Below are 15,469 nucleotides of genomic sequence, written 5' to 3' on the forward strand. Positions count from 1 at the left end.
TTTTCGATTATTATGTTCAATAAAATTCAAAACGGTTCCTTATTATTTTTTTTTTCGATTTTCATGAAATAATTTTTATTTAAATGATGCACCAAATGGTTTTGTGAACATTCTTCCAGAAAAATCAACCAAATAAGTTATAATATTCTATTTTTATAATGGAAAAATAGAATATTTTTGTTTTGAACAACAAAAGTGTAAATGATCATGTAAACCATTGTTTTGTTTTAATAAAAAGGCATTGTGCAATTAAAAATGCAAACTACCGCTTCTACATCTTTTCCAGCAGCAATGCCCGATTCTTCTGCATCACTAAAAGCGTCTCCTTTTGCTTCGGCTGATTCATCATCTTTAATACCAGATTCAGAAACTATCCTTAGATCATTGGATGTACCAACTGATGGTTTAACAACCGAACAAATGAACCAAATTGTCAACTCCTTGAGAGAAAATGCAGCAATGCTTAACATCATGCTTGCTTCTGATTCAACTGCGCCATTTGAACAATCGTTAATGAAATCTTTGGGTATTTCAAAATCTGCAGCTCAAACAGCGATTAATTCATTGGTTGGAGTCTCTGGTATGTGTTTTTTTTTTATTTTTGCAGTTATTTTTTACAAAAATTAACTTTCCTTTTTAGAGTAAAAAGAAAGTTTGTTCATCGAAGAATGATGAATGATTCTTTTTAATGAAACATAATATGATTTGATTTTTTTTAAATCTTCAAAAAGTAATTTTTTGCTAAAATTCTATGCACAACATACGTTAAGTTATTTTTATTTGATAATGATAATACATACTGTACAAATGATAATTTGGTTTGTTTCAGATTGTTTCCAACTTTCATGAAAGCAAAATCAGATGAATAAATAAGCTATTATTGATAGTAATTTAAAAACAAAAAGCGATGTTAACAATTCAAAAATTAAAAAGCTACAGAACGAAACAGCGAAATTATTCACTTCTTCAAAAAGTTATTCTGTGACTTATAATTCCGTCTGCTGACGAAAAGAATGAATAATCACTTTAAAAATATCCTACGTGCATTTTAATTGACTATACATCATCCACAAGCGTGATTATAGTCCGTCTATTCTCACATTTAATGGATTCATATATAAAATCTCCTTTGACATATCACCTGCACAAACGCAAGGTAAGGTTGAAGTTGCAACTCTCACCGCATATCGTAAGCATTGATCAATCGTCCAATTTTCATATACTCCACACAAATATCCAGCAAGAAGTGCATCGCCAGCTCCAATAGTTGATAAAACTGGTACAGTAAACTCTGGCTCAAACTGTGAAATAATGCGTATGTTTTTAATTGTTGTAAAAAATCATACACATTTATAAAATGGAACGGAAAGGTTAAAAAAAAAATAGAAAAAAAAAAAAAAAAAAAAAAAAAAAAAAAAAAAAAGCAATTGCACAAAAAGTTATTTGACATAATATTTTTCAAACCAAGGCATGTTTTCTTCCTTGCGAAGAAATGAAATAGCATCCATTTGCCCCATCTGAAATTAATATGTCCATCCCAGGGTGACGGTAACGCAGTCTATCAGCAGCCTTGTAAAATCATTTATCATTGGTTAGATTCAACAGAATAAAGATATTTAAAATATAATTTTTTTATCCTTCAAACTTGAGTAATTCCATATGTTTCAAATTTCTCTTCGCCTACTAACTCCTTTAATTCTTCTCTATTTGGTTTTATTAAATCTGGTTCAGCTTGGACAGCCTCCCGTAAAGCATCTCCTTCAAATCACCAAAAACAAATGGTGCAATATAAAGAATAAAATAAATAACTTAAGTTGAAATTATAGAAAACAGTCAAACCACTTGAATCGACAGCAACTTTCATTCTTTTCTCTTTGCATGCTCTAACAAAATCTCCGAGAAGCCTTGGTGGAATTCCTGGTGGCAATGCACCTGACAAGACAACCCATTGGCCAGCCTCCCCTGCACTAACAACCTTATCGATCAAGGCTTTTAATATTGACAAATGGTTAAAATGTTTTAATATTTCTAAAAATACACAAACCAGTGAATTCTGATTCATCAATTTTGGTACCACTTTCTCGGATATGCGTCTCTGGAAAAATAAAACATATTAATATTACTTTTTTAAATGGGTTTTATTTCAACAAAGAAAACCGGTTTTTCTAGTTTTATCAATAAGAGTGATGTTTACTCTGGTCCTAAGTGGCAAAACTTCCAAATGACGAGTAACTCGATACAACCGTTTTTCAAATAATTTTGTGCAATCATCTCCAACGAATCCGTATATTGCACATGGTAATCCAAGATAACTTAAAATGTAAGCAATGTTTACTGCTTTTCCAGCTGCTTGTTCAGAAACGTATATGGCTTTATTCTGTCCTCCTGTGTGAAAATTATCAACTTCTAAAGTTCTATCAACACAGCAGTTGTACGAAACACAAATAATTGGTTTCACCATGTTATGGAAAGGGATCAAAACCTCCAATTTTTTCTTTTTATTTCAAGAAGAGGTTGGATTGTTTCAACTGATGTATGAAAGACCTTCGCAAACTCAAAAAAGGAAGCAAAGATTGCATTCGCAAAAGGTATGGCAATTAATTAGATTGTTGAAATTATATTTAAACTTTTGTGAATGAATATTTGATGAAAAAGGGGTTTTGTTGGATTTTAACTTCGCTACCTACATCTGGTAAATTGTTTATTGTGCTTGGTATCATTCAGATGATTACTGTTCTTGTCTGTGCTGGATGTATGCTTTATTATGGATCAACTAAAAGCAACGGAGACAAAGATACTTGTGGTGGATTGCTTTTTATCATTCTATCATTGACACAGGAAATTTTTAATTTAATTGGGGTATTTAGTGGTTTGTGGGTTTTATTTTATTTTGATGTTACAAAAGTGTTATCAAATTCACAGAAAATGTGATGTGTATAATTGCATATTTTTTGGGAAATGCTATTACACTAATTTTTGCAATAGTTCGTGCAGCTGAAAGTGGCGGTGTAATTCCTGGATGTGTGTTGTGAGACTTTTTTTTATTTTTTGGCTTTGAAAAATGAAAAATCAAAGATATTTTTGTTTTAATCGGAGTTACCGCATTGGAATTGTTATTATGCTTTATTTGTGGATTATTATACATTAAACGTATTGGATGGAGAGCAACGGTTGAGGTTTGCATTTGTCTTTTGATTGACGCTTTTTTTAAAAAAAAATCATTAATATTGAAATTATTTCACAAACAAAAAAGTCAAAAGGAAAATTTGGGAAATGTATGTTGCAAATTCTTTTTTGGTTGATATTTATTTAACAATTTTTGTATTGTTATGATGTCAATGTTTTGAAATTCAATGACTTCAAAACAAATTATTCATCACTATTTTGAATGAATGTACCAAAGCACTTCACTACTTGAAGCAAACATTTTATGCGACTGTCTCGTATTTTCTTGTGCTGATAGTGATGTGGATCATTCTTCTGTGGTTTTTTTTGACGAACAGATCACCTGAATTTTGGATTATTTTGGTATATCGAAAACTATCACAAATTTTTTTTTCAGAAAAAGGAAGAAAAGAAAAGAAAGAATCAATATTTTTTTTCTAATTTAAAGAAACGTTAAAATTTTTATGTTGAATATTGATTTTATGAAATGTTTTGAATGGATCATTTGAAGAATTGATTTTTTAACATTTTTATTTTATTCTTCAATATTTATATTTTGAAACAGATATCATTTATATGCTATTTAATTTGGGGGCCGTTGTCGTCATATTTTGTATGCTTTTTAGAAATTTATGTTTTTATATATTTAAATTCATTTTTTTATTATAATAATAATACTTTTTCTTCTTGCTTTTTCTTCTTCGTTTTCAATTTTCTTTTTTCAATTCTTTATGGGAATTAATAATTTTATTTTCATTAACATGATTTATTAACTTTTCGTATTATTTGATGTAGTTTTTCCAAAGTCGGCATATTCTTCTTATGTTGATGGCATTATTTATAATTCCGCCTGTTTTCTACACAGTTTATTCCTCCATTGTGCTGCACACTTCAGTACCACCGAAATTTTCTGGGTTGCCTTTTGTCGAAGCTCATCTTATTCGTATGCTTGAGTGAAAGAAATTGGATAAGAGAGGAGTAATATTTTTGTTTGTATTTTATGTTGCATAATTATTCATTGTGAAAATGTATTTCATTTTTTATCTTTTATTGATTTATGTTCTTTTTTATTCTCTCCCTTTTATCTCTCTCTTTCTAACTCTCATAAAAATTTATATTATTTTGAATTTTTTATTATTTCATAGTTTCAATTCTTCTCGTCTATGAGTTTATTCTTGCGGTTGTGATGGTTATCGGATGTGTTGTGATTATAAAACAGAAGAAGGCTCCTGTGCAACCCACCGAAGCTTATACATCTACCCAAACTGGTAAATATTACTCAACTGGAATCTGAACATTTGGAGTAAAAGCCAAAAAAAAGAAAGAAATCGAGCAAACACGATATTTTTTGATTGAAAAATTGAAGAACTGCAGAGAAAGAACAGAAATCATAGCTTCGTTTGAAGATTTCCACAAGCCTTTGATGCTTGTTGTGGAGCGGGGCGAGTTCGATCCAATCGGAAATGCATATTTTATGTACATAATATTTTAGTTGTTGATGTTGCTGAATTATCCATTTATTTTTGCTTTTTCTATTTGATTAAGATGAAACTTTGGTAATTCTTCTATGAATTGTTTTGTTGTGTTGTTGTTTTTTTGTTTTGTTTTTCAAAAAGTTTGTTATTGATTTTCAAATATGTACTCATCATAATGGAGATAATCGTTGAGTAATGTTTTGTTGTTATCTGTCTATGATTAATATTGTTTGAGTGTTTACATAACTGTTTTTTTGGAATGTCTTTTCGAAACTGCCAGTCCATTTGAACAAATTTTCTGCTATTCCATCGTGAGTGTAATTTTTTTTTCACTAAAATATTATGTTTTCTCTATTTTTCAATAATAATTTTTTATTTAAAAATTATTATTAAAAATTAATTACAATAATGAATGTCATGCGCATATGAACACTTTGAAATTCGTTCACAGTAATTTTTATTCGAATAACGATTTTAATAAAGTAGTATTTAAGGATTAATGGTTTTCAATGTATATTTGATGTGAGGGAACGAAAACATCTGAAGTTATTCGGATAGTCATTAAATATCGGTTTTCGTTAAATGATGAAAACTTAAAAGAGAAATTTCTATTTGTATTTAAAATGTTTTTTTTTTTGTTGTTGAAAAACTTTATTGTATTTTATCTTCATTGTCTTTATTATCAAAATGAAAAATATATTTATAAAAAATAAGGTGAAATGAACAGAGAAGGGAAGGTGTTTAAAAAATAATATAAAGAGAATAAAATCTACACAAAAATAGTTTATAACTGAAGAATCAATCTTTTTCAAGTTATGACTTTTTCATCTTCAATCATATCAGCGTTGTCAGTTATTCTTCTACCTGTGTTTATGTCGGAGTAATTTCTTGCTTTAAATTCAATTCCTTCACCTCTAATTTCATTTTCTTCCTCTATCACTTCTTCTTCCACAACAAGGACATCCTCTTCTTTTCGGAAAACTTCATTAACGTAAAAACTTAACTGCCCTCTGAAAATTGGTATGAATCCGTTTTTCATCATCCGTTCTGGTTTTATTCGCACAGCAAGTTGCTCTTCGACAAGAAGAGGCAATTCATCAATAATTGTCCTATCCGGCTCGTAAAGAACTTCTCCAATGCATGTTTCAGGAGTAAGAGCTGAGCTGCGATAGAGCAAGAGTCCATTAAAGCCTGAAATATTCATATACAAAAAATATTCAAATTAAAAATTTTCGATTTCTAAGCGAACACACATCTCTTTCTTTTTGACTCCATATTAGTGACTTGTTCATATAATTCACTCAGTGTTGGCGCGGGCAAAGGCGAAGCAATAGAAGATGACAATGAAGATGGAGTTGTATTCTGTGCAGGAAAAGATTGAGCAGAAACTGTACTATTTCGTCTTGAATGACTTGTGCTTTGCTTTCTGATTAAAGGATAAATAGATATATTCATAAATTGTTTAAAAGATAAGCAATATAAAACATCGTTTAGCTGAGTTTCACAAATTTATAAAAGTACACTCTCAAACAAATTTGCCATTGATAAAAAAATGCAAAAACAATGTAAAAATTGTTTCTTTATGGCAAGCGTATTTCTCTTTGCAAATTTTAACACGTATCCTCATTCATTCAATCCAAAAATAACTTTATAAGAGTTGAACATTTCATACTGTGGTAAAGACGGCTGCTTTAAACTTCTTTGATGCGTATTTGTGTTTGATAAATGTGAGGAATAAGGAATAGAAGATGAAATGGATGATGATTGGCCCGATGCAGAATTAACGCCATTTGAAATTGACGAGCCTGATACTGATCCACTTCCATATCCATCTCTTCCAATCTTCTTTTTCTCTTTTATGTCACCGCGCCATTCTTTCTCTTTCTCTTTCTCTGCTTTTAATTGGCATACGCCTTCATGCTTCTCGATACGATCAGGGAAAAATGAGCGTCCACAGAATTTGCATTGAACAAGTTGCGGAGTTTGCTTAAAGCGAGATGCTAAAATAAAATGAGAGAGAGAAAATAAACCAAAAGAAATGAAAAGAAATGATCCATTTGTTAAAGATCATAACGCTCACAGTTAAAAATAATTTGTGTCAGCTCGAAATAAAAATTACGAAATTAATTCTAACAAATTCCCTTTCTCACAAATACAAACCGACATTCGTTGGACTTTTCAGCGTATTTGAGGAGCGAGAAGAAAGTGCTCCGGATTGGTTGTGTTGAGCATGGGTTGGAGATAAAATAGTTGAAGAGAGATTTGTTGAAGTGAGATTTCCTAATGCAGAAAGTCTTGTTGTTTGACTAACATTAGAAAATTCGCTAACGTCTTCATCTTCAATTTCAGTTGATTTTATTGCAAATCCTTCTCGACTTTCAATTTCTTGACGTGTTCTCCTTTGTGGTTTGTAATCATTCTCGGAATTATCTGGTAAATCACTTACAGTAAACGGACTTGCATATTCAATTTCCTGATCCGCATAATTATGTTGTATGGGCAAGTCCTCTTCATTTTGGCTTATATTTCGTTTTGCAGAAGAAGAATAAAAAAGTGGTGTTCCTCCTGATTGAATTTTTGTGTATAGTTTCTTTTAACAAATCAAAAAAATAACCAGAAAAAATGTAAAAGGCGTTCATGAAATAGAAAAAAGCCGTGCAAACAGGTTGAGAATTATTTTGAGTTTGCGATATGCTTTGAAAGTTATCTGATCCAAAACTATCATTTTGTTGCATCTCTTTAGTAGTTTGCTCTGTTTGAATGTTATGTTTCTGCATAAAATGGAAAAAAATTCAAATTCACAATATGCTTTTTTAATAAATAGTTCAAAAATAAATTATCATGCTTGTTCGATAACTGCATTCTGATTTGATGGCGCAATTTGTTTTAAATGTTCCAATTTTTCTCGTTCTTTCAATGCTCTTTTCAAGCAGACCTTTCACAAAAAAAATTAAATATAAACAAAAATAAAAATAAAAAAGTTTTCTTAAAGAATGAATTTTCAAAATGTAAAACCCTTTGATGAACTTCAAAACGATCAGATGCAATGCTTTTTTGGCACGAAGGGCAAACTGTCGTTTCAATAAGCGTTGGAGCAAGGCCCACTTCGTCATAATTAACTCCTAATGATCGAACAGGTTCGTCATCCCTTCTAAGGGTTGTTCTTATCATGTTTAATTTTGAATAAGAATATTATTCAAAAATTATTATCCGAATTTTGATCCGAAAACATATGGAGCGAAAACAAAAAAATTTTAATATTATACATTGAAATAACAATTATTTTGATATGTTCATTTGAAAAAATCATAAATTGTTTTTCTTATGACAGGAAAAAAATTTTTTCTTTTTTTAAATAAAGAATTATTATCTAATAGCATTTCATGAGAATAGATTTGTTTTTGAATTAAAATAATAATTTTCTTTGTTTTTTCTTTGGAAAAAATAATAAAAAGAAAAAAGTGGTGAATTGAAAGGAAAAATGTGATACGATTTGTGTTCAATAAGCTTTTCCTTGAAAGAAGAAAAAAAAAAATACTCCCATTATTTTAATATTAAACAATTCTGCAATTTCAAGCTAAAAATAAGGCAGGAAATTTTTGGAAAACAAATTGTTCATATGTCAAAATTTTTTGAAAACATATGGGTGATTATTTTTGAAATCATAAATTTTTTCGGGGAGCTTATTTTTCAAATTATGTTTGTATTTGGTAAAAGATTTTGTATTTGAATGCTGAATTAATCACAAATGTGTAATAGACAAATGTTTTTGCTCAAATAAAGATAATGATGTCATTTGTTTGTGTTTTCATTTTTCAGTATTTTTCTTTTTATGTTCAAGTTAAATTTTTGAACCGAAAATTTTGAAAGAAAAAATATGCTTTCAAAAATAATAACCCATATGGGACAAAATATTTGACTTCAGGCATTATCATTGAAAAATGATGCTCTATTGTTTAACTTTTTGTGATTAAAAAAATATGAAAAAAATTGTTTCATTATTTTTAGACAAGTGAGATCAAAAAAACATAATGATATAATATCTATGATACTTGTTCACTTATTTGAAAATCTAATTTATTTTGCAATCTGGCTATGTTCAAAAATGTTGAAAGTGAGACATTTTTTTCATGCTTTGTGCATTAAAAGCTTGAAAGTCCGTATTTTTCCCCATATGTTTGTTGAATTTTCAAATGGAATAAAAATTTCAATTATTTTTTCTAATATCTGTTTCCATTCACTAAATTTTTTTTGCAATTAAAACAAAATCTTGATAATGAGACTATTTCCGTTTAAGCGAAGTTTTTTGAGTGGATCAGAAATTTGGAAAAAAAATGAAATATTTATTCTATTTGAATATTCATCAAACTGAACTTTTCAAGAAGCTTTAGACATATGTCTAAATTTTTTTGAATAGTTCCTTTTGTTTAATTTTCAAATAAAATAAAAATTACATAAGTCAATCAAATTTTTGTATCCACAAACGATAATTTCACAAAAAATGAAATAATAACATTGTCAAGATTTTGTTTTCAAAATAGCAAAATTTTGTGAGTGGAAATAGAAATTTGATCGAAACAGGAAATTTTTGTAATATTTGAAAATAAAACAAATGGAACTTTTCATAAAAATTAAGACAAATGTGAAACTGCTTGAGTTTATAATTGTTTCTTCACACAACCTGTGGTTTGTTATTATCTTTTTTTTCTTTTTCCTTTTCTTTTTTTTTTTGTACACAAAAATTTGATTAATCTGAACCGAATTCAATTTGCAACTTTCATCACAATCATGAAGGTTTTTTCAGTTTGATTCTCGCTTCAACGATATTTTTCAAACACTCTGGAGATATCAAATTCTGATTTCATATCAATTTTTTAATTTTTTTTTTTTGATAATGTTTTTGTTGTTGAAAATTTTATTCTGGGAATATTTTCTTCTGATGGAAAAACACTTATCTGACTGCAAACCAAAAATGTTCGATCGTTCAAAACTAGAAAATAACACTGGTTCAGAATAAATAGAGATAAATATTTAAAATCATATCATAAACAACATTAAATAGTTTGAAGGAATTTTGATTATTGAAAATGTGATCAATTCAGATTTGAATTAAAATTCTATATTTATAAGAACTGCTTGTCTGAATGATATTTTAAACTTGAAACACAATCACAATTATTTGTTTTGTGTGTTCAAAAAAATTGAGTTCAATAAAAAACAAAGATTCAATAATTTATAATCTTTTCGGAAAAAGAAATTTCTTTCAAAAAGATTTGTGAAAACATATGTGATTTTTTTTGAAATCATAACTTTTTTCGGGATGAGGATTTTTCAAAGATTGTTTTCATTTGGGAAGAAATTTTCCATCCAAGTGCTCAAAAAGTCACAACTGTTTCAAAAACAAATGCATGATCTGAAATATAAATAAAGAGGTCTTGAATATGCCTGTTCACTTTTCGGTGTTCAATTGTGAACATTTAAAAGAAATTTTCGAACCGAAATTTTTGAAAGGAAAAATATGAGTTCAAAAATAATCACCCACATTTATGATTTCTTGAGGGAAAGTGTTTATTTTATTGAAAAATGAAAATTTGAGAAAGTTAACTTAGAAAATAAATATGGCTATCTAATTATTTGGGACAAAATATTTCACTTTAAACATTTTCATTGAAAAATTATGTTCCTTTGATGAACTTTTTGTGATCAATATGGGTAATTCTTTTTGAAAAGTCACAAGTGTTTAATTATCATATAATGCAAATATTTCATATTTTGCTCAAATTACTGTTTCCACTCACGAATCTTCTTAAGAATGAGTGAAATAACATTATCCAGAAATAGATTCCATATTAGTAAAGTTTTGTATTCTCAGACATAAATTTCATTAAAAAATTAATTTTTTGACATATGGGGTTAAATATATCACTTCAAGCTTTTTCATTGATAAATTATGCACTTTTCATTGACTATTTCATATCAACAAACACTATAAAAATGTCATAAATTTGTCATTCGTGTTATATTGGAAAACTTAATGTTTTTATTTCAACGATGCCTGTTGAAGGAAATGAAAATCAAATTTACAGTTTGTGCATAAAATACCAGACGTCGCAAAAAATACCGGACAAGATCGATTTCACAATAATTGCAAGAGGAATAATTCTGATATTTTTCCTCAAATTATATCTCATAAATACAAATTCATTTGATATTCAAATCTTTCAAAATAGCTTCATTTGTGCTCAGAGAAAATTATTTTTTAAAATCCAAGAGAAATAGGATTTTGAGTTTCTCCGAGGTTTTTACAGTTCTTTTTTCTGAGCACAAATGAAGCTATTTTGAAAGATTTGAATATCAAATGAATTTGTATTTATGAGATATAATTTGAGGAAAATCATCAGAATCATTCCTCTTGCGGTTATTGTGAAATCGATCTTTTCCGGTATTTTATGCACAAACTGTATTTTGAAATCTGATAAAGTTTAAAAATGTTATTAGAAAAACAACTTTATCATGCTTTGTGCATAAAAAGCTTGAAAGTCCATATTTTACCCCATATATGAAAATAAAACTTTAGCTTCTTTTTTAAAAAAAAAACCCATAAATTTATGATATCTTGAAATATAAGAAATTAAACAGAGAGAAATAAAACTTTTTTTATCTTTTCGATGTTTTGTGTTTTTTAATTTAATTAATTATAAATTAATAAAGTTTTTCCTTTTCAAACAAGAAGTCGCGATGGTGTAGTTGGTTATCACAATTGCCTAACACGCAATAGGTCTCCGGTTCAATCCCGGATCGCGACATTCTTTTATGTAAACATTTCTTTTTATAACTATCTAATCTAGGTTTGATCAGTTTGTTTATTTTTTTCACAAAATATTCATTTTTTTTATAATAGAAATAACCACAACAATTTGCTGGGTTTATCAAATTCGAATAGAAAAAAATTTTTTGCCATTTTATCTTGAATCCATTATTAATGTTCAATGAATAGGTTTTTGAAGCAACCACAAGAATTTTCCGAATCGAAGGAAATGAAATTGTTAAGTTCCATTCGATTGTTCATAGATATAAAATGCATACAAGAAATAATACAGATAATTGTACCTTCAGATTCGACAGTTATCGATATGATAAGTATTTTTTCTGAAACTTTTAAAGAAGAGCCAGGTATTCATAATATTTAAACAATTATGATTATTTTTTTATAGAATGATTTATTTTCACAGCTTTATCCATGTACATATTACCAAAGTCAGAGTCGCTTTTGTTTTCTTTTAGGAATAAATCACTCCCAAAAGATGAAAGTAAACTTCAAGAACTCGGAATACAAAATCAGGGATCTGTTATAACCCTTCATACCCCTCTTTGTCTAAAAAGCGATGAGAATTTTCATATTTCGGAACAAAATCAAACTTGCTGCTCTTTGTTGTCGAAGCTGTTTTGCTTCTGCCATCATCACTCAAACAGCAAAGAGAGAGGACGAAATGATTATATGATACTACAAAATGTTGATGATAATCATTGAAATATTAAGGATGTTACTAACCATTTGATTGAAATTAGAATGTTTTCATTCTTTATTTAGAAAATTTAGATTTAGGAAATAATAACTTTTTATCAATTATTTCTACAACAGTTTTTATTGTGCTTGATGACTATGTAATTTAATAAATTTCTTTTAGTAATTTTAGTTAGTCTTTTTATTTTTAATTTATTTTAATTTTATTTTTGGTTTAGTTATTCTTTCGGAGAGTTATTTGAATGCTTAAAAAATACTTTGTTTTATTAAAGTTTGGGGGAAATTTTTTGACTTAAAAATTTCAAACAAATTAAATAAAACAAAATGAAGATATTAATAATATAATGGGCCAATTGGGATAATTTTTTAACTATTTTGATGTTTGGAGCTACGAATCCTTTCGCATCACCATCTACAACCACAAATCCTTTTGCTACAACAAACACTTCCACTAATCCATTTGCTACGGCTGCTTCCACAAATCCATTTGCAACGCCATCAACATCAACTAATCCTTTTCTTTCCACTACAACAAATCCTTTTGCATCAAACTCTACTACAAATCCATTTGCACCTCAAAAAAGTCAGACTCAACTTCCATCAATTCCACTTGGAATGTTTAAAGTCCAAGATCTTCAAGATAAAAAATTAATTCTTGATACTCATGCGAAACTTAAGCAACAGCTTCAACTTTCTATTGAAATTGATGAAATGCTGCGACAAGAGAGAAAGATAGCTGATGAAGTGGATGAGCTAATGGGGCCGATTGCAACAGTTTTGTCATTTATTGAATTATTTTTGTTCAAGTAATTTTTGAATATTCTAGAAAAGTGCCACAATGAAAACAGACGCCAAAGGAGAAAAACAGAAAATACGGCAACTGGAGAGATTAATCCATGTTGAAAATAAAAATGTCGATGGTATTTTGAGAATTCTTGAAAGAATGAAACAACCAAACTTTCACGACGAAATTGTGCGGAATGGTACAAGCCAAGCAGTTCAGTATGAATTTTTATTATTGTCTTTTGCTTTTTTGCGGAATAAGCGTTTTTTATTTTACCATTCTACTTCACAGATTTTTTGTTGAACTTACAAAAATATTTGAAAAAAAGATGAAAACTTTTCAATCTGATTTGCAGGGTCTTGAACAACAAATTACCGATGCGGAAGACGGAGATTTTCAACACAGCGGAGATGGTATGGAGCGATTATTTTTTCTGTTTATAATTTTTTGAACACTATTTTCTGCTCATTTTAATACATAATATTTCTATTTTTCCTAAGATTTATCACATCTGGTTGAAAAAACAACAATGAAACTTGTTAATGTAGCATCATCAGTTGCAACACTTCACGAATCCGTCTCTGTCGAGAAAGAAAGACTTATCGTGATGCTGAGGAAACATTGGAAAGGAACAAGCGTTCAACTTGTGAAAATGCTGGAGGAACTTACAGACGACGATAGCATTTAAGCACAGAAACAAAGAACTCACAGCAACGAAAAGCCGTTTTTTCTGAATATACACACCCAATTTACTTCACTTCACGTCATTTCACTTTGCTTATTTATCTCTTAATGGCTAAAAGATAATTTCATTTCATTTCATAAATATTCATTTCAATTTTGCACTGATTTTTTCTTTTGTTAAGCATTTTTATTTGGAAACAAAAAGAAAAAAAAAATCGATGCAAACAAAACAGTTCACAAAATAATATCATTTTTTCTATTTTTCAAATAAACTTATTTCACACTGAAAGCAAACTGAATGACATTTCCCATCAATTCAAGAAAACGGAAAAGGCAATCACATTTTGTTGAAAAAAACAAAATATAAAACAATCAAAAAACTTACAATTCATTTCAGTAAGAATAACAATCATTTTAATTTATCAACATAAAACGACAACGTCCCCTTTAACAATTCATCCAACAGTATGAAAAGCCAGCACTTTCAAACTTCCTGCAGCAAATGAAAAATCCACAGATGAGAGCAAAGGATCGCTCTGCCCATTGATAAGTTGAATGGAAAGATTCTTTTGCCCTGAAAAGTTTGACAATGTTGGAATATCAAGACCGCTTCCGATAACGTGCAACGATTGCTCTGAAAGCTGATCACATTTGTCCGTCGCATGATCTGTTGGAAAGATATTAATCCAAAGAAAAAATTATGTTTGATAGAATGTGATTTTGATTCATAAAATTTGAATGCTGTTAAAAAAAAATGCAAACCTTTAATTATAAAAACAAGCGGAATCCAATTCGAATAAATATAATAATTCCTCAGAGTAGCATCATATGGAAGGGTCTCAGAAATTATAAACTTCACATCTGGAATTCTCTTTTTCAAGGTTGAAAAAGATTTTTCCGCCATGCACTCAGATTGTAAATAACAATCAGATTCCGCATTATCATCAATTCTAGAATGCTCTGAAACTGCTTCTTCTTTTTCTTCTTTCATTGCAAATTCTTTTGAGGATTGATCCTCAGAACTTTTTTGGAATGAAGCTTGCTTGTTAAGAAATCTAGTTGTGTCTTCTAATAATCCTAATGTTTTTGCCATTTTTGCATTTTTCGGGGAAAATCCTTGATATCTTCTTGAGGAATGACTTCCGGATTTCCCAAAAGTTGGTTGGATGCCAGAACTTTGATCTTGAGAAAATAGATACGAAAAATCATCAATTATAATTGTTGAAGGTAATAATTCCTCTGGAAAGTGCTGAAGTTGTGAAAGAAATTCTCGTAGTTCAGTGTCATTTTGTATGTAATATATAAGTATTTTTGACAAAACATCTGAATCCAGTGGAATACCTTCAGATAAGCTTGGAGGATAATAATGAATAGATTTTGTTGGAGAAATGAAAACAACAACTTTGCCTTCACGAGCCATGTTAATTGCTAATTGAAATAACAATGATGTTTTACCACTTTCAAAATTTGCATTTATATTAAAATTCTAAAATATTACTTTTAAAAACAGTTTTATAAAACCTCTTTTCGCAACCATACAAAATTGCTCCATGTGCTGCATATCTGTACATAGCATTTTCTTTCAATGCATCAGAAAGTAATTTGTCATTTGTATAAAAAAATTCGCTCAAACAAAAACCAGACATAACATTTATGTATTTATGGGAATGGCGTATTCAAAAATTTTAATTATTTTTTTATTTTCGAATTGAACTTTTTTTATTCTCATTCGTTTTCGCAGAGATGATTAAATGTTCTTTTGCGATTTAAAAAAAAGTTGAACCAAAATACATAAATTATTTAATTTATTGTTGATTTTCTTTTTGAATAGGTTTG

The 15,469-nt window shown here is 28.9% G+C and overlaps 6 protein-coding genes across 6 annotated transcripts; 3 read left to right on the top strand and 3 right to left on the bottom strand.

Moving 5' to 3' along the window:
• Positions 1–217: 217 nt before the first annotated feature.
• MONOS_5011 (uncharacterized protein) lies at positions 218–814 on the top strand. The gene is made up of 2 exons (XM_067875128.1): positions 218–580; positions 641–814. The coding sequence occupies exons 1-2, from the start codon at positions 256–258 to the stop codon at positions 643–645; spliced, it is 330 nt and encodes a 109-aa protein (XP_067731993.1). The 5' UTR covers positions 218–255; the 3' UTR covers positions 646–814.
• Positions 815–858: 44 nt separating this feature from the next.
• On the bottom strand, positions 859–2,466 carry MONOS_5012 (putative 1-phosphofructokinase). The gene is made up of 6 exons (XM_067875129.1): positions 2,158–2,466; positions 2,045–2,095; positions 1,840–1,989; positions 1,646–1,758; positions 1,465–1,569; positions 859–1,301 (listed from the first exon to the last, which is right to left on the bottom strand). Exons 1-6 carry the CDS (start codon positions 2,459–2,461, stop codon positions 1,080–1,082), a joined length of 945 nt encoding a protein of 314 aa, XP_067731994.1. The 5' UTR covers positions 2,462–2,466; the 3' UTR covers positions 859–1,079.
• A 19-nt stretch (positions 2,467–2,485) lies between these two features.
• MONOS_5013 (uncharacterized protein) lies at positions 2,486–5,070 on the top strand. The gene is made up of 8 exons (XM_067875130.1): positions 2,486–2,588; positions 2,656–3,021; positions 3,076–3,176; positions 3,254–3,275; positions 3,404–3,528; positions 3,731–3,778; positions 3,961–4,108; positions 4,311–5,070. The coding sequence occupies exons 2-8, from the start codon at positions 2,931–2,933 to the stop codon at positions 4,457–4,459; spliced, it is 684 nt and encodes a 227-aa protein (XP_067731995.1). The 5' UTR covers positions 2,486–2,588; positions 2,656–2,930; the 3' UTR covers positions 4,460–5,070.
• A 378-nt stretch (positions 5,071–5,448) lies between these two features.
• Positions 5,449–7,811, bottom strand: MONOS_5014 (uncharacterized protein; the record flags this gene model as incomplete). The annotated part of the gene is made up of 7 exons (XM_067875131.1): positions 5,449–5,831; positions 5,894–6,066; positions 6,313–6,640; positions 6,801–7,230; positions 7,304–7,411; positions 7,486–7,575; positions 7,656–7,811. The coding sequence occupies 7 exons, from the start codon at positions 7,809–7,811 to the stop codon at positions 5,449–5,451; spliced, it is 1,668 nt and encodes a 555-aa protein (XP_067731996.1).
• A 4,722-nt stretch (positions 7,812–12,533) lies between these two features.
• On the top strand, positions 12,534–13,863 carry MONOS_5015 (uncharacterized protein). The gene is made up of 4 exons (XM_067875132.1): positions 12,534–12,939; positions 12,992–13,167; positions 13,241–13,362; positions 13,450–13,863. Exons 1-4 carry the CDS (start codon positions 12,544–12,546, stop codon positions 13,635–13,637), a joined length of 882 nt encoding a protein of 293 aa, XP_067731997.1. The 5' UTR covers positions 12,534–12,543; the 3' UTR covers positions 13,638–13,863.
• On the bottom strand, positions 13,800–15,286 carry MONOS_5016 (uncharacterized protein). The gene is made up of 3 exons (XM_067875133.1): positions 15,155–15,286; positions 14,396–15,090; positions 13,800–14,300 (listed from the first exon to the last, which is right to left on the bottom strand). The coding sequence occupies exons 1-3, from the start codon at positions 15,277–15,279 to the stop codon at positions 14,089–14,091; spliced, it is 1,032 nt and encodes a 343-aa protein (XP_067731998.1). The 5' UTR covers positions 15,280–15,286; the 3' UTR covers positions 13,800–14,088.
• Between the last annotated feature and the right edge of the window lie 183 nt (positions 15,287–15,469).

The sequence above is a fragment of the Monocercomonoides exilis genome, assembly GCF_001643675.1.
Source record: "Monocercomonoides exilis strain PA203 chromosome Unknown scaffold10-1930038, whole genome shotgun sequence".
In the NCBI taxonomy this organism is placed as follows: Eukaryota; Preaxostyla; order Oxymonadida; family Polymastigidae; genus Monocercomonoides; species Monocercomonoides exilis.

Coding starts and splice junctions, on each gene's coding strand:
- MONOS_5011 (XM_067875128.1), top strand. CDS start 256: ATGCAAACTACCGCTTCTACATCTTTTCCAGCAGCAATGCCCGATTCT.
- MONOS_5012 (XM_067875129.1), bottom strand. CDS start 2,461: ATGGTGAAACCAATTATTTGTGTTTCGTACAACTGCTGTGTTGATAGA. Junction 2,096..2,157: donor TGATAAAACTAGAAAAACCG/GTTTTCTTTGTT, acceptor TTATTTTTCCAG/AGACGCATATCCGAGAAAGT. Junction 1,302..1,464: donor AAGGAAGAAAACATGCCTTG/GTTTGAAAAATA, acceptor ATTATTTCACAG/TTTGAGCCAGAGTTTACTGT.
- MONOS_5013 (XM_067875130.1), top strand. CDS start 2,931: ATGTGTATAATTGCATATTTTTTGGGAAATGCTATTACACTAATTTTT. Junction 3,276..3,403: donor AAAAGGAAAATTTGGGAAAT/GTATGTTGCAAA, acceptor AATGTACCAAAG/CACTTCACTACTTGAAGCAA. Junction 3,529..3,730: donor CTGAATTTTGGATTATTTTG/GTATATCGAAAA, acceptor ATTTTGAAACAG/ATATCATTTATATGCTATTT.
- MONOS_5015 (XM_067875132.1), top strand. CDS start 12,544: ATGTTTGGAGCTACGAATCCTTTCGCATCACCATCTACAACCACAAAT. Junction 12,940..12,991: donor TAATGGGGCCGATTGCAACA/GTTTTGTCATTT, acceptor TGAATATTCTAG/AAAAGTGCCACAATGAAAAC. Junction 13,168..13,240: donor GGTACAAGCCAAGCAGTTCA/GTATGAATTTTT, acceptor TCTACTTCACAG/ATTTTTTGTTGAACTTACAA.
- MONOS_5016 (XM_067875133.1), bottom strand. CDS start 15,279: ATGTCTGGTTTTTGTTTGAGCGAATTTTTTTATACAAATGACAAATTA. Junction 15,091..15,154: donor TTGTATGGTTGCGAAAAGAG/GTTTTATAAAAC, acceptor AAATTTTGAAAG/TGGTAAAACATCATTGTTAT. Junction 14,301..14,395: donor GCTTGTTTTTATAATTAAAG/GTTTGCATTTTT, acceptor TCTTTCCAACAG/ATCATGCGACGGACAAATGT.